The following is a 24358-nucleotide window of genomic DNA, read 5'->3' on the forward strand; positions in this document are numbered from 1 at the left end:
TTTTCTGCTTAGGCCAGAGGCAGAGTCCGAAGCCTAAGAGTGAAAAGTTATTGCTCTGTTTATTTTTTCACTTTAATAGATGGCACTTTTTCTTCCCTTCCAATTTTATTGAGATATAATTGACATACGGCACTGTGTAAGTATAAGGTGTACGGCATAATAATTTGACTTACATATATCATGAAATGATTACCACAATAAGTTTAGTGAACATCCATCATCTAAGATACAAAATAAAAGAAAAAGAATTTTTCTCCTTGTGTTGAGAACTCTTAGGAGATACCCTCTTAACAACTTTAATTATTGGGTTGGTCAAAAAGTTCATTCAGTTAATGAATATGTTCAATAAAGTTCTTGGTGAAAATGAAAAATATATCTTTTATTTTTACTTAAAACCGAACGAACTTTTTGGCCAGCCCAGTATACTAATCGTCATACATCACATCCTAGTTCTTATTTATCTTATAACTGGAAGTTTGTACCTTTTATCTTCATCCCATTTCCCCTCCTCCCACCTCTCTTATTATTCTTATTTTAAAGCAAATACATAACTAAAGTTATTGTTGTATACTGGGTTTTTGAGTACTTAGTGAGGTCAGTAATGCCCACTACTTACGGCCAGTTCGATTGTCAGATGTGGTGTTGCAAAGATGATAAATGATAAAGTAATCAGGGATTAGATGGATTCATATGTGGCAATATGAAGATATTGTCTTTAATAAGAATATCCATTATATGGGCATAATTGAAAATAATTGTAATTTAGTTGAAATCTGGTATAAATTTAGGGGAAAAAAGTAAAATAATTACTTTTTTCCTGCTCATATAAAGCGATATAAAAGAATGCATGTAATTAAATTTCTTAATGCTTCATTTTGCTTTTGATGTGCTCACACCAGGTGAAGTTATACTTGAATGTTAACGCTCATAGCGTGAGTCTAAAGTTTCAGTTGCAGCCAATAGATGGGAACCACGGTTTCTAGTGATTTTCAAAATACAATCCCATAAAGATGAAGAGACCCCACAACTGAAACAGGTGGTGTGCTTAGTTTAAGTGAACATTTGGGAGTCCAGAAAGAATCCGACACTGTCTCATCACTGTCAGAAGTGATTCCAACACCACTGCTGTGCACCAGCCCATGTTGTTGGCCGTTAGTTGTATGGATGTTTGCTGTTCACTCAATGACAAAAGCAAAATAGCCAAAAAAAAAAAAAAAAAAAAGGATATAAAAGAATATGTCATACACTGTTAAGTTCACATATATATGTATTTTCTTTTTGCAGTTGAGAAAGCAGGATTGGTAAGTGAAGCTCAAGGGTTAGGTATGAAAAATAATTGAGAGAAATGAATAGAAAGAAAGAAAAATTGATGTTTGATAATCTTTGTTAAATATGTTCTCAAAGATCAGCCTCAGATTTAAAGTATTATGTACATGTAGACTTTGGTCTCCAGTAGTTTTTTTTTTGTTTGTTTAAATAAATGTATTTATTTATTTATTTTATTTTTGGCTGCGTTGGGTCTTCCTTGCAGTGCACGGGCTTTCTCTAGTTGTGGCGAGCGGGGGCTATTCTTCGTTGCAGTGCGTGGGCTTCTTATTATGGTGGCTTCTCTTGTGGCCGAGCATGGGCTCTAGGCACGCGGGCTCAGTAGTTGTGGCTCGCGGGCTCTAGAGCGCAGGCTCAGCAGGCTCAGTAGTTGTGGCACACAGGCTTAGTTGCTCTGTGACATGTGGGATCTTCCCGGACCAGGGCTCGAACCTGTGTCCCCTGCATTGGCAGGCAGATTCTTAACCACTGCACCACCAGGGAAGTCCCTCCAGTAGTTTTTTGATAGGAATTCAGCCTTGAGTTGAACTTTGAGATACGTTCTTTTCTTTTCTTTTTTCTTTTTAATTACCAAGCGACCAACCTTTTGTAGTTTGTTGATCTATTTTCTCCTCTTACTCTCTTTCTGTTGCTTTCTGCAGGTGCTGCTGTTTATTCTGGAATGCTGGGCATCCATATGTAGAATTAGGGTTTGCCCACCTCTGTCTTAACCAGTAATGGAGAAAATCTGACCCAATATTTTAATTCACAAATTGAAGTGGACTCATTGGGGTCCTAATCCAGTTCCTTGGTCTAAGCTCCAATTTCTAAAGCCCCCATTTCTTTATGTAATAAGTACATGAGTTACCACTGTTTAGGCTTCTCCACTCCTCTGTCTTTGCTTAGCCTTCTGTCTTCAGGTGTTTAGGAAGGGTCTTATCACAGCCAGCTTCTTTGCTTGTCAATGGATTTTATAACAAAGCTATTAAAGTCCAAACTCTTTGTTAAGCAAATCCAATTCATTAATCTATTATATAGATATCTCACTTTATAAGAATTATAGAATTCTTAAAGAATTATAAGCTTATAGAATCCTTTGCTACCCATTATGTTAGTTCATTTTGGCAAGACAGGTAAGTATTAGCCCCAGTTTCCCAGGGAGGAAACCGAGTGAGGTGGCCCAGGTCAAGAAACTCGTTAGTGGCAGAGCTTGGTGTAGAACCCAAGTCTTCGAAATCCAAGTTCGACCTTCTTCTGTGTTTCTGTGGTCCATGTGGTATGTTATGAGCTTCTTTTCTGATGGGAGAAGGTAGGATGGTAGGGAAAAAAGTGGTTCATTCCTGTTGATTTTTCTTATGTTTATTAGTAATTTCTTTATATTTGTATAGCATTTCCTGATTTAATTAAAAAAACCCAAAAACCTTTTCATTGTTTTCCTAACAACCCTGGGGATTAGCTAGGACAAGTAATATCCTTATTTTATCTTATTTTTTTAAGGTTTTTTTTTTAATGTGGACCATTTTTTAAATCTTTATTGAATTTGTTACAATATTGCTTTTTAAAAAATTTTTTTATGTTTTGGTCTTTTGGCCACGAGGCATGTGGGATCTTAGCTCCCTGACCAGGGATCGAACCCACAACCCCTGCATCGGAAGGCGAAGTCTTAACCACTGGACCGCCAGAGAAGTCCCCTATCCTTATTTTGAAGATGAGAACACTGAGGCTCAGTGAAGTGAAATGTTATTAGTTGAATTGGAGCCATAGCCCAGACCGGGTTGGACTAAGACTAAAGTGAATGAGAATTAAATGTGAACCGTTCCTTTCTGTAACATACATGGAGCATCTATAGTGTGTCAGTTGCCATGTTAGATGTCGTGGATTTAAAAATACCTGTTTTTAGCAGTTTGGGAGTAACAATATACACACTACTATATATAAAATAGATAACCAACAAGGACCTACTGTATAGCACAGGGAACTAACCTCAATATTTTGTAATAACCTATAAGGGGAAAAGAATCTGAAAAAGAATGAATGAATATACATATAACTGAATAACTTTGCTATACACCTGAAACTAACACAACATTGTAAATCAACTATACTTCAATTTAAAAAAATTGAAAAGAAAAAAAATACCTGTTTTAAAATTTGTCACAGTATGTCAGAGGTTTTTAGAGTTTGTGGGGTCGTGCTGGGGGTTACTTTTGTTTAAGGAAATCATTTCTCTAGTATGGAGGAGGGGGTAAATTTGGAAGACATTATGTTATAGAACTGCAGCCAGATATATGTTTACTTTTGTGAGTGCCCGTTTTATTTGCTGGTTTATTCATTTCTATGCATTAGGATAGAAAAATAAATATAGTTCTGTTTTGGCTCCCTGAAATAGTTTTTATATTTTCTGGAATTTCCTCACTTATTGTCTTTAATATTCCAAAGTTTTACTATGACTCATTTTGGCCATCCAATAATAGAAGAAGTAGGTGTAGGCCTGTTTGAAGAGGCTCATTAAGTAATTTTGGGGAAATATGTTTTTGAAGTCTGTAAATGTTAATTTTTGCTTGCTGTCGAGATTTGTGTCATGGGTATCAGTTTTGCATGTTCCTATATGTTTTGGATGGGAGAGGATGAAAAGTTATGCTAAAAGAGCTTAGTTATTTTTCTCTTTGGCTCAAATATGTGGTTTTACCATAAACTACTGAAAGTTTCCTGTTCTTGTTTGATAAAAAGGCCACTTCCATTCATTGTTTCCCTGCAACTTCCTATACTTTTCACAGTAAAAAAGGTTGAAATTGAGGATAAATTATGAGTTATCTCTGGGAGCAAAGAAACTCTATTTCATTTCAGGAAAAAACTTAAAAAAGTGAGCCTCCCTGAGTCTGAAACTGCAGTAATCCTCATTATATGCCTTTCCATACATAATCATGATTTGCAAGGAGTTCATTCTGATCCATAACTCAAACTAACATGAGAAGGCGAGGAAGAGTCATGTCATGACTTGATTTTAGAAAGCCGCAGGATGGTATCACTGTCCTGTACAGGGGCTTTCTGAGTGGCTTTGTTGTGTGTTTTCTTTGTGAAATGGCACTGGCCAGCACATAGCCTGCCCTGCGCTGTATTCATACCGTGGATCATTTGTACTGACTGGGAATAGGGACCACTGGTGGGAGTGTCTGATCTCCCTGACGGTGTCTGCTAGCATTGAGGGGAGAGTGAAGATGAAAGGAATAGTAGTTACACGTTCCATTGAGAACGGTGAATGTGAAAATGATGCTAAAATTGTAATTAATTGGGGATGTGCAGTTTGAATATCTCTTCATCCTGAAAACTAAAAAGAGGAGGAGGTATCATGAGAACTTTACATATATACACGAAACCTAATTGTATATTTGCTTTCACCTCTTCTTGAAAAGATAAAATTTCAAAAATGCTTGAAGCCCTAGAGCACTAGGAGAATAGGGCTTCTAGCACAGTGGTTGTGTGAACTAAATTCCCAACAGTTCACCCTTAGTGTGTAAGCTTCGCTTTCTTTGATGCTTGCCATTCAAATTAGATTAGTGTGGACAGTGTCTCTAATATTGTTGCTAATATTGTCACTCACATTATTATACATGGTCAATTTTACACCAGGTTTGTGTGTCTGGAGCACATGAAGGAAGCCAAAATGTTTGGTGAGTTACAAGGAAGATAGCTGTCAAAAGCCCATATAAGTTACACTGGAGGTGGGATGGCCCTCATCCAGAGCTTGTTGGCTTACAATTGAGTATCAAAGAAGGCATGTCATGGGCTTGAGGCAGAGACACAGGCTTGCAGCCAGAGTTGAGAAAATAGAAGTATAGAAAGTATAAGCAGAACTATAAAACAGAGAAATATGGGACCATTTAATGTAGAGATAAAAACTAAAATCCCAAACCAAGTTTAATAAACTGTAATTAGTATCATAATGATGACCCTATGTCCTCAAAAAAAAAGAATTAATAAGTGATATTTAGGATGCTCAAAATATATACGATGGCCATGAAGTAATTATGTATGTAGTATGTTTTAGGTAGACTTACCTTAGAAATGACAGAAGTCACTTTCTTGAAAAGGAGTGAAGCCTTAGTTGTTTGGAAGATTTGCTTATGTGGGCTATCTCATTGCTAATCAGTGCTAATTAATGAGGCATTGATTGTGTGGCAGTCAGGTGGTTTTTTGGGCCAGTTGCAGTAGGTGGGAAGAAGGGAGGGAGAATGATATAAAATACTGAAAGAAGGAATTAATTATTACTGTAAATAATGGATTAGTGTAGTTTCTATATATTTTTCTGTGCAGATCTTGAAACAAAGCCCTTTTTGTTTTAGGAACTGGCATGCAAAGGATTTTATTTTCAAACTGACCATTTGAAAGTACTAGAACTTGTCTCCACGTGAGAAAAGGTGAATTCCTTCTGGCAGAGTGGTTTCCGAAGGTTTACTTGAGAGGAAAAGAGAGGAGCTAGTTGATCCAGAGTGGAAAAACACCGAAGAAAAGTTTTCCCCAAAATAACACACAGATTTCAGGAAAAGAAAAATTGCTTTGATTGAATGTGACAAACTAAAAAAAAAAAGTTGAGCTTTGAAACATCATATGACACATCTGTTTTGAAAGGTTGCTTTGTCAGATACAGCTGTGTGTTTCACAGTACTTTATTGTGTGTGAAGTTTTATCATGAGCATGCTCAGTAGATATCTTTCTGAACAGGTATCTCATTTATCCCAGTTTTAAAATTTGGGGGGAGAGTTTATTAAACAACAGTACATTAATTTATTTTATATTTATCTTTAGTTTAAATGCAATGTGATTGAATCAAACCCCTCTCTTTTAGCCTTTTATTAAACTGATAGCTCTGTTTAGATTTTATCCTTTAACAAGTTGCTTGTTGACCCAGGAATATCCAAAACTTTTGATTTATTGCATGGCATGTTTTAAAAAATTGAGATCACGGATTTCCCTAAATAACTTTAGCAAACCAATGCCGCTTTGTTTTTTTGCCTTCGTACCTACAGTAATGTAAATTATTGGTTTAAAAAGTAAAAAAAAAAAATCTTCCAATTCTAGAAAGGAGTTTTTGTGCATACTGGAGATGATTGCCTAGATCCCGGATTGAAACTCACTATAGAGTGTATTTCCTCTATTTTTAATGAGGCTGTATAAGAAAAGTTATGCACCTACGCTTTTTGTAAAATAACTCTTGAAATCACTGACCCTTGCTTTATAACGGGCCTCTTAAATCCAGACTTAGGAAGAATATTTTCTTATCCAAAGAACTGATTTGTTTCCTTTTTATGAGATCTTGGGAACGTCACATTTTCTTTTCTACCTCAACTGCTAGGAAACTCAGAGCTAGGTCTGGTGCTCAAATGAAGTTGTTTCCTAAGTTCTTCAATAAGGTTTGGTTTGGTTTTGGTTTTTTCATATCCACTTTTTAATTGATTGGCAGCTGAAGTTTTCTGGGCCTGTTTTTTTTTTTTTTTTTTTTTTAATTTTTTATTACCAGCCCCTCAATTTCCTTTCTAGAAGTAGTTGAGTATATAAATAATAAAGGAATATATAGCATGACATTTTGGTTGGATCAGTAATTTTCTAGGAATAGAGTCCATTAAAACTGGGGACTCTGGTCAGACCTGTCTTGGTACATTAATTTTTGCATCGCTGGGACCAGAAGCCAGGGCAGAACTTATCTAAAAATTAGGAGGAATTGGAAGCAAAGGTCTTTTTACCAAAGATTTTATAGAGGCCTCAAACTCTCAGGGTGACAGTGAGGGCATCGAACTACATGGTACCAAAGTTCCTTTAAACTCTAATATTCTATGCTTCCTAATGCAAAAGGAGGTTGAGATAAGTTAAGAAGTATTTTTTTCAGAACATATTCCATAGTTGGAGAGATGATAATAATAATTATAGTTATATGATAATAAAAATGAGTTAATCCTAAGAACAGGTTTTGTTTGTTTGATTGAAGAATTCATTACTCAACAAATCTTTGTGAACACCTGCCTTATGCCAAGCGCCATGCCAAGCACCTGGGTGGATAGAGAGTTAGCAAAAGGAACATGGTCACTGCCTTCATGGGATTTCCAGCTAAGTAGAAGACACACAAACACATGCCAGAATAAATGAAACAATATGTTTATAACTAAAAGTTGATATTGGGTGTAAAGGAAAAGTGTAATAGGTATGACAGGCTTATGGAGTCGCTAAATTTAATCAGGTATGAAAATGTGGTTCTGGGCCAGGGCTGGTTATCTGGGCACAATCCTTCTGTCTTTCGAAGGTCTGTTGTCCCTCGGTCTACACTGAGAAGTCCTATCAGTGGTGCTGTTTGATTGGCCCATAACTACTGTGAACCTTGGAAATTTCAGCTCCATCAATACTCCTGAGGCTTTTAGCTTCACTGTGAAAGGAGCAAGAGCACATTAGTTCTTCATAGATTTCTCTACAAACTATCAGCTATTTCTTTCTTAACAGAAGCACCTGAGCAGCGAGCTAGCTTGCTTGAGGAAAGACTATGGTTTTGTATTGTAATTGGATTTGACGTATCACTGATGCTTGGTGATTTGGCATTCCTGGTAAGCATTCCTGCATTCCTTTAACAACCAATTGTTGAGTGCCCTGACTATATATAAAATCCTTAAAGTAAATGTATTTTAGTTCATGGCCCAGTTTGTACATATGGCTGTAATTAGTAATATTTTGCATGGCCAAACCAAAAGTTGGTAGATTTTCCTTTTTTAATCTCTTGCCTCCTATTTATAATCAGGACCAGTGGTTACAACCTTTGATTCAACTCCCGAACAGTTGAGGTTTCCCCCTTCCGTCCTTTCTGACCACTCCCCCACTTACAGCTTCTTGTCTTGCCACTTACCCAGACACTGCACCCCAGCCCTAACCAAGGGCTCACCAGTCCCCGAGAATGCTTGTTGCAGCGTGTTATACCTCTGTGTTTCTGTGCATGTCCTTACCTGTGTTTTTCCCAGTTTTTTCTTTCTTATCAGACACCAGTTTACTAGAGGTAAAAAAGAAAAAAGAAAAGAAAAGGAAAGAAAATTAGTTTAGCGACTATCTTAAGTACAAGTCGAGGTCTGAGAGACAAATTTGGTGACGTTATCCCTCAGGGTTAATGAGGAGTGGCTTTCCAGCCCTGCAAGTTTCACTTTACCATAAAATGTTGCATTAGTAGGAATTAAATTATAATTTTTATTGGTTATGTACCTAAACTGAATTTAATATTTTGACTCCAGATCAATTATTTTCCTTTTAATAAAGAAGTATACTTAAAAAAACCTATTTTGTGTATCTCAAAAACACAGTAGGAGAAAACAGATTTCATTTTCTTCCATCCTCCAAATCTTCAGATTTGTTCTTGGTCCCTGTGCTGAACCATTTAGGCAATAACATTCCATAAGTTCTAATCTCCTCATAAATGAATTCTGTAGCTGGTTTTCCCTTCATTCCCAGCTTCCTTTAGACTTGTCAAAAAAACAGGAACAAGTGCACCATCTTATTGATGGAAAGTAAATGATGAGAAAGTTGACCAAGATGGTGCCAGATTACTGTCTTTCTGGATTGTGGGAATTCCCTGGAGGCAGAAACATGGCCTGTTCTCACCTTTGGGAGTTGTACTTCCAGATTGTGGTCAGAGAATAGGAATTTTTACCCTAATACTGAACATAGTTTTATTTTAATCCTTCCCAGGGCAATTCTTAGAAATAATTTTTGGGGAGTAATGGCTAGGGAGTAGTATGAGAACATTTTATCTTAGATATTTTATTAATCATTCTAAAGGCTCATAAAGAAAACATTTTTTCAATTGGAGAAAATATTTTCATTCATTTATTTCTCCCCCCCCAGGGGGCTTTATGTTTCTAATAGTAAATGAAATTTGTAAAGTATTTGCATGTATAGGGTTTCATTTGGTCTATGAGTCGAGCCTGTCATAAAGTAAGAGAAAGAGAGATTATGGGAATCTTAAAGACAAGGTCAAACAACTAATAGTTGGCAGACCTGGATTTAGAATGCAGTTCTTGGATCTCCTGGTCCAGTGCTCCTCCTGTACCAGTATGTCTCTAATACAAGGACTCTTCTCTTGCAATGCCCAGTGGTGACTTCTGGGGCGTGCTCCTTCTGCTACCTTTTCTCTTCAGGTTATAAAAAAATATGAAACAAAACAACCCCACAGCGCTTCCCTGGTGGTGCAGTGGTTGAGCGTCCGCCTGCCAATGCAGGGGACACGGGTACGTGCCCCGGTCCGGGAAGATCCCACATGCCGCGGAGCGGCCGTGCCCGTGAGCCATGGCCGCTGAGCCTGCGCGTCCAGAGCCTGTGCTCCGCAACGGGAGAGGCCACAGCAGTGAGAGGCCCGCTTACCGCAAAAACAAAAACAAAAACAAAAAACAACCCCACATCCTCACAGAGTTGCGTAAATCCCCTCTGATACTTTTCCGTTGTATAGTGGTATCTTGCTTAGATGGAAGAGTAGAGTGCCTTTATAGCTTGGCACTTGGAGAATTTAGATTCTTAAAGAAGCTCTGCCCACTGTTTCCCTTTGAACATTTAAAGACACAACTTGAACACAGGAAGTTCTTCAACATGGTTGCACCATGATTTCAACACAACAATATGCAGCTATGCACTGGCTTTTGGCCCAAGAAGTTGGCGGTTGACTTCTTGGAAGAGGGTTGGTTTGTCAAGAGAAAGGTTTGGATTTAGATATTCACTTGGAGAATGAATGAAACTATGATAAGATATGCTTAAGGAATTGTTCTGTTTAAAAAAAAAAAATCTGGCTGTTTTTTCCTGAGAAATCCACAGTACAGGTTTTAGAACGTTGTATATACACTCTTCTGCCTATCTTTTTCTTATCAAGGATAAGCTTTAGCCGTAAGCCAGGTTTTATTGTTGAAAAACCCAGGTGGGAGCTGTGGTAGAAGGTCCCCCTTTGGATTTTAATGGTGGTGCATTCCACAGCTCCATCCGCAAGGAGCCGTAGCTCCAGTGAGTTGTAATGTAAGATGGTATAAACACGAACATATGTTGTGTACACTGCATGAGCTTGGGGCCTTCCAGGTGCTTTTTCCTGGAACTTTGTTTTCGCATCATGTCCTGATGCCTGTCACATTCCCTCTCATAAAGCTCAGTTAGAGCCAGGCTGTGCTATTGGCTGAGAAATCACCCTGGGTGTCCTTTCTTACAGATTCTTGCATCCTGTGGAGGTAGAAGGGATTTTCAGCTCAGGGGCAGAGTAGATCCTGCGGTGCCAGGCCCACAGTCTGTGGAAGTTTGTCCCTCTTCGCAGCTGACAGCATTGCGGAAGTCCCTGTGGGACAATAACAGAAACCCTTATTAACCAATGGTGTTGTTGGAATAAAATCTCCCCACTGAAGTGTCTTGGTCCCAGGCTATAATGTTACCCCTTGATTCCCTCTGCATCTTTACCACTTTTATTACAGCTGAACACACGCTCCTCATTAGTACTCTGGGCGATATGGGGAATCAGTGTGCTGGAAATTATGTGGAATAGGTACCAGATGTTTGTGTCAACTTGGTATGCATTGGTGTTTAGAATGCTTAAGGATCCCATTTATTAAATGTGAAAATGACTTACTATACCTTCCCCTAAACAATAACTCTCCCCCTCCCCAACCCCCAATATTTTTCTCTGTGTTGCATGAGGTGTGATATTAATTTCTTTGGGGACAGATTAAATTTAATGTGTGTGCAGCAAATGCATCTGTTCCCAAATGCTTTGTCTGCATTTTGTCAAGTCTGAGGGCTGGCCTACAGCCAGTGGGGATGTGGGGTTCTGTAACTGAGACTGGAATGCTATGTTGCAGCTCAAGGATATAATGAAAGGGTGAGTCCGTTTACATTTTTTTCTTTAAGTGGAACTGGGAAGTTAGACATTCGTGTTATAGCCAGGCCTTAGGAACATTTCCCATGTGTGCAGATAAGCAGGCATTAGTGAGAAAGAGGAAGACAGTTGGTAAAATGAGAAATGAGCTTGTGCTTTCTCATTAAATTTATGAAGTCTTTTAAGTCAACCAAAAGGTTGCAAGTGTGAACCAAGCAGTTTATTTTATTATATTTTATTTTATTAGACATGAATTAATGTCTGTGTTTGGCTAAGGCATTGGCCTGTTCATCAAGTCCTGAGGTGAAGGAGTGGAGAGTGCAGGGTAGAAGCAGGCAGTGCCTTGTCATGGGAAGAACTTGGATCTGGAGTCTGAGAGACCCCAGATTCGAATCCCACCCTGCCACTTACTGATGGTATGTGACCTTTGGTGAGTTGCTTAACCTCTCTGAGGCCCAGTTTCCACCACTGTAAAGTGGGAGTTTTAGCACAATCTTTACAGTGGTGTTACGAGGATTAGAAACAGTATGTACACAGCATGTGGCTCAGAGAAGGTGCACGATAACTGTTTTCATGAAGAATTAAACCCTCGCTTATCACAGGGGTCCCACCATATGCTTCACAGTGTTCCTCCAGGTGGCCCAGCTGCTGAACAGAGGGCCCTGCTTGCTGAAGGAGGCCACTCGGTCAGGGCCACCTGGTGAGTTTCTCACCACAGGGTTTACTTGAATTTGTGCTGCCTTCAGGGCAGTAAACGTTTTTACTCAATAGAAGTAGCATCTTATAGATGAATAGGGGCTGTGTGTCTGTCCTGGTGGCCAAGGAGGGTGTACTGAGCAGGAAAAACAGAGTCTGACTTAAGTTGGATTCTTTTGGGAATTACCCCCAAAGAATTCTGGACAGGCCATGTACTAGATGTCTGGAATAAACAGAAATATCCAGATTGGGAGGCAACAGTGAGGAACATCTCTGGGGGTGTGTTACTGTCAGGAAGCACTTTACTGAAATATTCACCCAGCTCTGTGGCTCGCAGCAATTTACTTATAGTGGGAATAATATCTGTTCTACCCACTTTACAGAATTTCTATAAAATGCTTTTTAATTATAAAGTACAGTGCAAGTTTAACAGGAGTGTTGCTTATGAATATTGTTGCTTTCAGCCAGCATTTCTTTTTTTTTTTTTTTTGGCTGCGTTGGGTCTTCATTGCTGCATGTGGGCTTTTCTCTAGTTGTGGCAAGCGGGGGCTACTCTTCATTGCGATGCGCGGGCTTCTCACTGCAGTGGGCTCTCTTGTTGCAGAGCACGGGCTCTAGAGCGCAGGCTCAGTAGTTGTGACGCATGGGCTTAGTTCCTCCGCGGCATGTGGGATCTTCCCGGACCAGGGCTCACACCCGTGTCCCATGTATTGGCAGGCGGATTCTTAACCACTGCACCACCAGGGAAGTCCCTCAGCCAGCATTTCTTTCTGCCATCATCTGTGTCCTGTTGATTCTTACTGTGGTAAAGTAGCTTTTGCTGTGCCACTCAGCATCATCGCCAGAGCATGTGCTCACTTGCCTCTGGAGTGTGGGGGAGAGATTGCTCAGGGGAGGAAGGGCTGTGGGTTTCTAGCAGTGGCCACAAGAGAAGCTCCCAGCCCTCTGAGGCTGTCAGTGAGAGCCTACACTAGCAGAGCTCACAGGTCACAAAAGTGAGGAGGACATGAGTCAGGTAGGGTTTCGGAGCATGTTTTCCTGGTTTCGGAGCCTTTGTGACTGTGAGGTACTGTACTTGGGCCCTGTGGTGGTCATGTGAGAATCACGGCCACCTGCCTACTTCAGGCTTGTGTGGTAGAGCCTGGGGAGGGGATCAACTCTTCCCGGGTGGAAGCTCTTCTAACTGGAGTTGGATCTGACATTGTGTGGGCAGCCCGTTGTAGACACCACCGTGAGGCCGGTAGGGAAGGATGGGAGACCAGTTTCTGGAGGCAGGCCGTGGCTGCAGGAGAGGGGCAGGAGGGCCTGGGGGCTGACCCAGGGGGTGGCAGGATGAGGCCGGGGGTGTGCTGTTCTATGGGAGAGGGAGGATTGTTATGCCACCTGGAGAGAAGGATATTGCCAGACCGTGTTTGGCATGAGAGGACAAAAACAGGTTTGCATTTCCTGCCTTCTGTGACATTTGAGGGTGGGGAAGCCCTGATGAAGACTTGATTCTTAGCAACCAAAAACGTCATGATCGATTTTTTTCGCTTTACCATAAGATTGAAGCTTTGGCTACTAGGTAAAGAGTCGAAGGAAGAACTCTAAGATAGAGTCTCCTATTGGTATGAAATCCTTTGCACATGGATCACCTCATTGTTCTTTCCCTTTTCCTCTCTGACTCCCTTCCATCATTAATATTTGAGTGCACACTGTGTGCCAGATATTATGCTGGGCTGAGGGATACAGCAAAAAACAGAATGATTGGGTTCCTTTCTTTTGTGGTATTTGTAGTCTTTGGGTGTATGCAGACGTTAAACAAATAATTGCACAAATAATTATATAAGTATAACCACATGAAGTGCAGTGAAGAGAAATAGAGAGTATGAAAAATGTATATCTAATGTTGTAAAAGAGGTAAGAGAAGCTTCCTTGAGAGATCTGAGTAGGAGTTCATCACACCAAGGCAGAGGAAAGGGATAGGAATGGTAGGGAAAGTGTTGCTGAAAGAAACCTTGTATGTGCAGGTCCTGGTGGGAAGAAGGTTGAAGTAAAATAAAGCCTGTATATTAATGAAGGCAGGTCAAGCTGTAAGTGTCAGAAAACTCAAAACAATATTGGCTTGAATAAGAGAAAAGTTACGTGTGTTTCATATTAAAAAAAAGAAAACCAAAAAACAGTTCAGAGCTAATTCAACAGCTCCATGTTCATCATGACCCAGGCAACTTCTGTCTTACTGCTTTACCTGACTCAGCATGTTGCTTCCATCTTATGGCCTAAAATGGCTGCTTTAGCTCTGTTCATCACATCTGTATTCCAACCAGCAGGAAGGAGGAAAGGGCAGAAGAACACAACTCCTTCCTTTCTTAAGAAACTTCTTAGAAATTGCATGTATCACCTCTGGTTACATATTATTAGCCAGAATTTCATCACATGGCCATACCTAGCTGCAAGCATTAGCTAGAACTTCCAGTACAATGTTGAAAAGGAGTTAAGAGAGGGGATGTCCTTGTCTTGTTGATCTTAGTGATCTTGATCTTAGTGAGAAAGCTTTTAGTTTCTCACCATTAAGTACATTAGCTGTGAGATTTTTTTGTACACGTTCTTTAGAATAGAAGTTCCCATCTGTTTCTAATTTGCTGAGTTTTTTTAATCATGAATGACTGTTAGATTTTGTAAAACGCTTTTTCTGCTTCTATTGATACGATCATGTGATTTTTCTTCTTTAGCCAGTTAGCGAGATAGTTTATATTAATTGATTTTCAAATGTTGCCTACCTAGGATAAACCCCAGTTGATTGTGGCGTATAATTCCTTGTATACATTGTTGGATTCGATTTGCTAATATTTTGTTGAGAATGTTTGCACCTATGTTCACAAGAGATATTGGTCTGTAGTTTTCTTGCAATGTCTAGCTCTGGTATTAGGGTAATGAGTTAGAATGAGTTAGGAAGTATTTGTTCCGCTGTTATCTTCTGAAAGAGATTGTAGAGAATTGGTATAATTTCTTCCTGAAATGTTCAGTAGAATTCACCAGTGAGCCCATCTGGGCCTAACTTGTTTTTTTTTTTTTTTTGGAGTATAGTTGCTTTACAGTGTCGTGTTAGTTTCTGCTGTACAGCAAAGCGAATCGTTTATTCATATACATATACATATATCCACTCTTCTTTAGATTATTTTCCCATATACGTCATTACAGACTATTGAGTAGAGTTCTCTGTGCTTTATAGTAGGTCCTTATTAGTTATCTATTTTATATATCATAGTATGTATATGTCAATCCCAATTTCCCAATTTATCCCCCCCTTCTCCCTGGTAACCATAATTTTGTTTTCTACATCTGTGACTATTTCTGTTTTGTAAATAAGTTCATTTGTGCCTTTTTTTTTTTTTTTTTTTTAGATTCCATATATAAGTGATATAAGTGATACGATATTTGTCTTTCTCTGTCTGACTTACTTCACTCAGTATGACAATCTCTAGGTCCATCCATGTTGCTGCAAATGGCATTATTTTGTTCTGGGCCCAACATTTTTTAATGAAAACTTTCACTTTACAGAGATACTAGCCCTGGAGGCAGGTCTGAGTCTGAGGCCTTGAGCGACTGGGGCAAGCTTAGAAGGGTTACTTACGTTCATTGAACTCACTTTCCTGTTCTTTACAATGAGGATAATACGACCTCCTTATGGTGGTATTGAAAGGATGTATAGCACGTAGCACTGCCCAGCCTCTAGTGAGCACTTAATGGGAGCTATTTATTTACTTACTTACTTATTACTTACTTGCTTACTTTCTTTACTTACTTACTAGACCAGACTGACATTGTGTGTTGAACTGTTGAAGGCACCATGTCTTATATACCCTTGGAGGATGGGGTAGATAGTTCCTGTTTTTTTCCTTTTCCTTTCCTTCCTTTCCTTCCCTTCCCCTCCCTCCCTTCCTCCCTTCTTTCCGTTTTCTTTATTTCTTTCTTTCTCTCTTTCTTTCTTTCTTTCTCTCTTTCTTTCTTTCTTTCCTCCTTTCTTTCCTCCTTTCTTTCTTTCTCTCTCTCTCTCCCCCCCCCTTCCTTCCTCCCTCCCTCCCTCGGTTCCTTCCTTCTTTCCTTCCTTTCTGGGGCTTTTTGGCTTCAGGATGTATTAATCATATGTTGAACTTTTTTCTTTTTTAAACTTGGAGGACAAAAAATTCATCAAGGCACCTCAACAGCCAGCACTACTCTAGTGTGTCTGACGGTCAGGGACACTCTATACCGAGCATATTTAAACATTGACCCCAGTGGGTCTCTGTAAAGTGCAGCTCTTCCGTCACTTGATCAGAGTGAGCCTTGTACATTGCTTTCTCTTTTTTTTTCGACCTTGGACTGACTTGTATAACACATGGCTGGAGCTGCAGCCCATAAAGTGGGGGTCTGCCCCATCTTAGATTCTGGTAGGACAGAGAACAGACACTCTTAAGGCAAAGAGTGCCCATTTTCGGTGCTGGGGGCATCCCCTCTCTGATTCCCTCCACCTTTGGGTAAGACCTTATCCTCTGGTTTGTTGCCAGTGAGTTTTGCTCTCGCCCAGTGTGGAGATGAGTGGTGTGGTGACTTAAGACCCTAATGGGTGATGGTGGTATGTAAGGAGAAGGGCAAGTCAAGCAGATTGCAAACCTTTTGCAGATGTGTTTTAGGTGGAACTATAGTCCAGTCAGAGCTTTGTACATACAAAAATGGAACTGAAAAGTATTTTTATTTGTGCTTAATTTGTGATAATGGGAAATTCATGGCAGGAGGCTGTGAAACCAATTCAGAAGGGTTTCTTAGTGTTGGTAGCAATAGCCACAGCAAGTCGCCAGGGTCAATTCCCTCTGCAGGTCTAGAGCCCAGCGCCCGGTGTAGGAGTAGGAGACTTCTTCTGGAGCTCTGGGCTGTGAGATATCTCACTGTGACTGGTGCGGGCAGGAGGAGTGGGTGGGGGCACCTGCTCATCCTGCTTGCCGTGCTTGGGGAATTCAGGGAATCCTGTGTCCAGTACCTCCTGACTTTGCTGCCGTGACATCTTCCTTTACCACCTCTGTTTCTCAGAAAGCAGCCGGGCGCAGGAGAGCAATACGGAGGGTGGCAGTGATTATTTGGGAAGGTACATACTTCATTTCAGATAACAGTTGATAACTGTTATCAACCTAGATAATTTCCGTGAGTTCTGAAATAGACTTGCACACCAGGTGGGGTATCTGCATATAGCACAGCAAGTGGGGATACAGGATTGTCTGGTTTGAACTGTATTTGCATTTTAGACTGGGGCTAATTCCGGAGAGTATTTTTATTATGTAGAAGTCAGGAAGAACTACTTGGAGTGCATTCAGGTCTTTTATCGGGTTCCATTTGGAAGGTCGGGGTTTAGGATGCTGTATGTTCCAAGTCCCAGTCCCCTCAGCTAATTGAGGACAACACCAAGCTTACAGAGGTATGTGAGGTTTAAGTATCGCTGAGTCCCTTTGATTTCTGGATGTCCTTCCCTATCAGTTCAGCTAATGTATGTCACACCACTGTAGCAATCTGTTTCCCGTTATTAGCTGCATGTAGCCAAATCCAAGTCCCCAGAATGGGGCCCTAATCACTGATCAGAGAGGGGGCAGTGTTTTCTTTAAGCTCAATGATTCATTTAATAAATATGTTTTGGGCATTTCCTACACGTGAGGCACTGTGATGGGTGCTGAGGATACAAAGAGAGTAACCCACAGCTGTCAGGGAGGTCCCACTGGACTGGCAAAGACGGACATATACACTGGTGGTTACAGTGTAGAAAATGAAACAGCCGAGACAGGCAGAGGAATTATGGGAGCACAGAGGAAGTGCACCTTCCTCAGCTTGGGATGTTTGTTTTGGGGGTGGAAGTAGAGCGGACGAGGAATTTGGGAAAAGGAAACAAGCTTGAATGAAGACATAGAGTGAGAAACATCATGGTATGTTTCGAGACATTTAAGCCACGTGGGGTTCTTGGAGGCGGAGGGCTTAGGCTGGAGAGCTAGGAAGGGGCTAGATCAAGAAAGGCCTTCGTGTTCCAGGTGAAGGAGCACAGACCAGCAGTTCTCAAGGGACGGGACGTAACTGCAGGACTGGGCGGGGCAGGTCTTTGCATCTGGAATAACCATTCAGTTGAGGACCACCCTGGGTTAGGTGAACCTCATGTGTATGGAAGGAAGCTCGGAGAGCTTGAGACCAGAGGCTCCTTTCAGGAAGATCTGTAGTTGTCTAGGGACGGAGACAGTGAGTGCTGCAGGAAGTAGAGATGGGGAGGAAAGGATGGATTTCAGATTTAAGTTCTGATTGCTTAGAGGAAGGGAGAATGAGGAAGCAGGAGCCAGGCATGCCCAGGGTTCTACTTTTTCTATCTGAGGCTCTGCTCGTATCCTACCTCTCTTGGGAGGATCTTTGTGGCCTCTCTCAAACTTTGCTGTACAGCTCTGGCCCCAGTTGCCTCTGCTCATTGCATCTTGCTTTTGTATGTTCTTAAGATTGTTTTGCTTTCCCTAAGAAGGGGAAGCACTTAGAAAGGTAGAATCTGCATCTTATACCTTTTTGGGTGCAATTTTAGGTGTCTAATATTTATGCATAATATCATTGGGGCTTTCCACAACTTATTCTATTTATCTCTGGTTTTCTTCTAAGAGGGGAAGGAAGAATTGAACACATGTCAAATGGGAACTTTCCTCCATCCAGAGGAATACATTAGTGGCTTGTGCGTCTAAAAGGGAATTTAATCAAATACACATCAAAAGTATCCAAAAGGAGTTTAAGAGATTGGGATTTTACAAGAATAGGCTAGCTTTTTTGCCATTTAGTTCTGGAAACAACTTACCTGGAAAGGCGCCTCTGGTGGGTTGGCAGTGACTTGTATATTCAGAACAATTAATTTAATCATGGCACAATTAATTGCGGATTCTGAGGGGTTCATGTTTGTGATTCCCTCTGCAGGTCCAGAGCCCAGCGCCCAGTGTGAACTGTCGCCTGTCAATGCCTCCCATCCGGTCCAGGCCTTGATGGAGAGCTTCACCGTCTTGTCGGGATGTGCCAGCAGGGGGACGGTGGGGCTGCCCCAGGAGGTGCACGTCCTGAACCTCCGCACTGCCGACCAGGGGCTCAGCCAGCCACAGAGAGAGGTAGGCGCAGGTGCCAGCTTTCTAGCCACTGCCCCTAGGAATTTGTAAAGACATTTTCCTGGATGAAGAGTCCTTTTCTTCCTTTCTGGGTTTAACGAGGATGCTCATGTATGAACGTAAGTGGGGAGGAGGACACAAAGTACACTCAAGAGACAGAGAAGGATTTCATTTAATCCAGAAGGATTGCTCTCTGGACTGGGCAACTCTAAGACTTCGCTCTAGAGAGATTTTTCAGCTTTTCAACTTTCCTGGTCCCCCTCCCTGCCTCATAGTGGAAAGAATGTTCTTAAGAATTTCATTTTTAAAACATGGTTGTGAAAAAACAAAATAAGGTGCCATTTCTCTGTTATTGTAAAATGTCTTCCTCAACTTCTCCTGTGCCCTGTCTTTCATCTTTCTTTGTTTTGTCTTGTGGACCTATTGCTCCTGCAGGATGAGTCAGAGGAAACAGAAACACTCTGGAATAAGGATGGCAGTACCTTGTATGTGCATGAAAGCACTGGGGGTGGGTAGCTCCTTATGTTATCCAGGCAGCTTCTTGAAGACTGTGGTGGTCTTGGTGGTGGTGATGATGACCCAAGCTCATAGTGACTCAGTATTTCCTCTATCCTCAGCCCTGTTTGAAGCATTCGTACACTTATTCCATGAAGTCCTATTACTACCCTCAATTTACAGGTGACAGGCACAATGGTAACTCACTTGCCCAAGGTCATTACCATAAGAGAGAAATGGTCTCCTCTTTCTTGTGGCTCAGAAATGACCTGGGTTGTGGATAATGGTCCCCCTGCTTCTTTTAAGATAACACACAGTTGTCATTCTTTCTGTTTCTAAGCTTCTGTGTCAGAAATGTTATCACTCAGTTATTAGCTCTTCAGGAAGAGAGAAACCACAATAAACCATGATCACAGTGAAGTGTAGAAAAACTAATATAGAGCAGAATTTATCTTCGAGCTTTCTTCTGGTCAGGAAAGTTAATTTCCGGAACTGTTTGTTTATGTGCCTCAACCACTCTTCTTTTTGGGGGTGGGGGGGTGGGTAGGAATAGGAGAGGTGAGGTGTGCAGAAGGAAAAGCAAACTGATTTTAATCTTGTGAAAGTGTGCAGAGTTGGCTCATTTCAAAGACAAATCATCTAACCTTTCCAGCTACATTGGAAATTATCATTAATACTCTTGGTTGCTTGCCATTGTTGCTGCAACACATATTTCAGGTTGGATTTCTTTATCCCAGTAATGCGTCTTTAATTCTTAACTTATGGGGGAGAATTTGGGTGGGAGGGAAAGGAAGGGAGGAGGAAGTGCAGTTCCTATGAAGCCTTGCTGACTCCAGCAATTCTTTAGCGGCAATAATTACTCATATTATATATGCTCTCTCAGAAGAAGCAAGAAAGAAGAGCAAGTCCGAGCGATTACAGAAGAGGCAGAAATTCTGCGTGCTAAATTGTGCGGTACTGTTGTTGATTCTGAAAATAGATTCACATAAGACTACTGAAGCAAAAGAAGAATACCTCAAGGAATGACAGCAGAGCTCTCCCACACTTATATTGACTATGTTAGATCAAAATAGACATGGCTCTACTGAAGATACGGAAAATTAGCTGGCGTCAAGGGACGTCGTACGTTCAGTGAAGAGGTAAAGAAAGTGGGCCTACGGGGGATAGTCTCTAAATCTTGTTTAAAAACCTGAACAATTAAGTATCTCTCATGTTCTTCACATGTGACTCTGGAGATACAGGACTGCAGCCATGCCAACAGCTTTTTAAAATCATTCGAACTGTATGACCCAGCAGTTCCACACCTAAGTGTATACGCAAGAGAAAGGAAAACATACGTCCACATAAAAACTTGTCCACGATTGTTCACAGCAGCATTATTCATAATAGCTAAAAAGTGGGAACAACCTGAATGCCCATCAGCTGATGAATGGATAAATGAAATGTGGTACATATATCCATACAATGGGATGTTATTCAGCAATAAAAAGGAATGAAATACTGATACGTGCTGCAACATGGATGAACCTTGAAGACGTTACGCTGAGTGAAAGAAGTCAGGCACAGAATCCACGTGCTGTCCGGAGTAGACAAATTTATAGAGACAGAAAGTAAACTGGTGGTTGTTTAGGGCTGAAGAGCAAAAGAGAGACGTGGGGGCTGACTTTATGAGTACAGTGTTTCTTTTGGGGGGACAGAAATGTTCTAAAATTAAATTGTAATGATGGTTCCACAATTGAATATGAATCTAGTAAATACCATTGATAAATGTCAATACATGTGACTAACCAAAACCCATTGAGTTGTACTTTTAATGGGTGAATTTTATGGCATGTGGATTTTATCTCAGTAAAGCTGTTAAAAAATGAATGCAACCTGTCGGTATATTAATTACCCATAAAATTTACCTTAACTATATCCACTTTTTTTTTTTTAAAACTAGGATTGCTTCCTCTTCCAACCTAAACCCATTCAACTCTTTCTGATATTCTCAATGGATAACTTGATTTTTATAGATATGCTATTAGATATGGTCTGTGCTAAAAATCACAGCCGGTCCGTTCTGGAGGTAATAGTGGGAGGACCAGAGGCAGCCTTTGTGCATGTCTCTACGAAATATTAAGGGCAAATATTTTTCAAGATGAAATGATAAATGTTGTTGCTTATACATTAGAAAAGAATGCCCTACTGGCTCCAAGCCATAATTACTTTGACTCTTATGACCGAAGTCGTTGTTTTTCATGATGTCCTCCTTAAATGTGAGGGAATTACTAAATCAACCCTATCCCCACTCCCCGCCCCGACCGGCTTGTTTTGGTACAGGATTAGCATTAAGATCTGTTATAAATCATCCCTTCTCTAACATTTTACTAAATTCCTACCTCCCGGGCGCCTGAAGCTTCCTCAGCTGAGGAGAGGTTGCTGCCTTTCCTGTGTGGCGGAGGTGACAGAGCCTACACCTGGAAGTCATAACCTCAGCAGGTTGACAAGATTTGGGGAAACAGTTATACTTAATTAGACAAACAATTTTATAGGCCAGCAGAGAATTTGTATCAGAAACATACTTGATACAATCATGTATACAAAGCCCCCTGTGGCAAAGCATGGTTTTGCCATTGGCTTCCCTGCTGGGTTCTCATCAGGACAGCACAGACCTGTAGTTGTATTTTTCATCTGAGACCACACCTCTCATGTGTAATCATTGGTTTTGGAAACAACAGTCCTGGAAGTGAACCGGAAACTGGAAAAAGACTCTTTGGCGACAGAGGAGGGCAGAAGAGGGTAAACAGCCCTGAGAGACCAACTTTGTCTTTTAGAGTAAGTGGGGAGATGTCATCGGCTTCACCCTATGAAAACCAGCTGCCTGTGCCCTTTAACTTCAAGGTAAAATGTCCCGCCCCTCCCTCACTTCCTGCCCCTACTCTGTTCTGACTACCGCTCCATCCCCTGCCCATACCCCTGAGTTCAGTCCCTCTGGGTGTTTCCTGATTCCTGAGAAGGGCTGTAGCACCACCAGAGGCTTGTTTACAGTAACATACGTTCATTAGTTGCTGGAATGGCAACAATTTTGTTTCCGATCCTCTAATTTTTATTGTGACCTGCTTTTTCCGGGCGATGCTTCTTTTCTATTTCCCGTCTATCTAACTGCTCGCTTATTATGAAAAGCCCTTAGTTAGCAGTATGTATGTGTATAACAGCTATGGACGTTTAAATTTATGTATTTGTTTTGACATTGAAGAAGCGACTGTTAATGGGCGTGCCAAGCCAGCGACTGGCTGTAGGGGTGGAGTGAGGATCTGGGAGGATCCATGGTCATGGGAAAGGGGCCAGGTTTAATAACTTTATCCTCACCCTTCAGAAAGCTCAGAACCGTCCATTCTTGTATGTATTTACTTATTCTCTGCTTCATTCCAAAAAGGGATTTGGGATGGGCTTACAACAATAGACATACCAAGAATGTAAGCAGAAAAGCAAAATGAGGACAAAAGAGAAGTGCAGTTTGCTAGCCATATGCGTTCTGTGGTGGGTATGACTGGGTTTGAAATTTGGCAGGCTTCTTGGCAGGCAGGGCCACGTGGGATATGCGGTTAATCACACATGTGACTCCAAGTTACTTTCCCTTGGTGCCTTCCCTGAGGACTGTGGCGTACAATTGTTCCTTCCCTGGTTCTGTTTGAGGGCGGGACAGACCACAGTTGGGAGAAAGAGAAGGAAGAAAACACAGCCTAATGCTAACGGTTCTGCTTGCCTCTTAACAGCTCCCGTAGGCCCCAAATAACAGTAACAGTGACCACAGTGGTGGTGAAGTACCAGCTGTGGGCTAGCCGCCTGCCCGGCACCTGTGCCGTCGCTGCCCATCCTCACTGTCGGCTGGAAAGGGAGGGAGGCCTAGGGAGGTTTCACGGCAGACCCTGGGGCACGCAGCCCACCTCTGAGCCCGTGTGTGACTCTACAGTCCAAGGTTTTCCCACACGTCAGTCCACTTCCCTTTCACCTTTAGCTCTGACCTTGCTCCCAGCTATGAAACCTGCCACCCTGTCTCACTTGGCTCAACCTGTTCCACGAGGCAGCAGATCTCTCACCGAAGGTTTGGGTTTCCTGCATAGGCTCGTGATAGCTCTTTCTGATGCTCAGAGTTCCTTTTCGTTCCCTTCCTTGTGGCTTTGGGGCAGTCGTGAGGGTGATTTTTTGTGTGGCATTGTCTCTTTGTTCCTTTCTGACTTAGAAGATTATCATGTCAAGTGTCAGTAATTATAAAATGCAGGACTAAGCTCAGGAGCCCTTGCACTCTATGTGGTTGTTAATCCTACACTAAATGTCACCTCCCATCTGTTTTTCACAGTTGATCATTTTCCTCCCCCCACCGCCACCCCAAATAAAGCTTTCAGCTGCCTCCACAAAACGTAACTCACCTGTCTTCTGCTAGTAATCCATGACTTGTAACCAAACTTGCTTGAATTGTGTGACGAGGGAGAACAAACACATTAAGGGACTCTTCCTGCTATGCCTGAAATGCAGGACCTTCAGTGTGTGGACTTTGCCATCTGATTTGACATCTTTTTTTTTTTTTGCGGTACGCGGGCCTCTCACTGTTGCGGCCTCTCCCGTTGCGGAGCACGGGCTCCGGACGCGCAGGCTCAGTGGCCATGGCCCACGGGCCCAGCCACTCTTCGGCATGTGGGTTCTTCCCGGACTGGGGCACGAACCCGCGTCCCCTGCATAGGCAGGCGGACTCTCAACCACTGCGCCACCAGGGAAGCCCCTGACATCTTTTTTGCTTACTTTGAGGAATCTTGCAGTTCAGGGATTAAACATTTTGGAGAGCCCTACTACCTACCTACTTACCTATCTATCTGTCGTCTTTCCCGTT

The 24358-nt window shown here is 41.5% G+C and overlaps 1 protein-coding gene across 4 annotated transcripts in view; it reads left to right on the forward strand.

Moving 5' to 3' along the window:
- TGFBR3 (transforming growth factor beta receptor 3) overlaps nucleotides 1–24358 on the forward strand; it is a 204870-nt gene that overhangs the window by 71745 nt on the left and 108767 nt on the right. For all 4 annotated transcript variants that reach the window (XM_030868645.3, XM_060302886.2, XM_030868646.3 and 1 more), the window contains exon 3: nucleotides 18812–18996. In XM_030868645.3, the coding sequence (XP_030724505.1) occupies nucleotides 18812–18996 (185 nt within the window). The remainder of the gene's footprint in view (nucleotides 1–18811; nucleotides 18997–24358) is intronic.

Source organism: Globicephala melas, chromosome 1, assembly GCF_963455315.2.
Source record: "Globicephala melas chromosome 1, mGloMel1.2, whole genome shotgun sequence".
Classification (NCBI taxonomy): Eukaryota; Metazoa; Chordata; class Mammalia; order Artiodactyla; family Delphinidae; genus Globicephala; species Globicephala melas.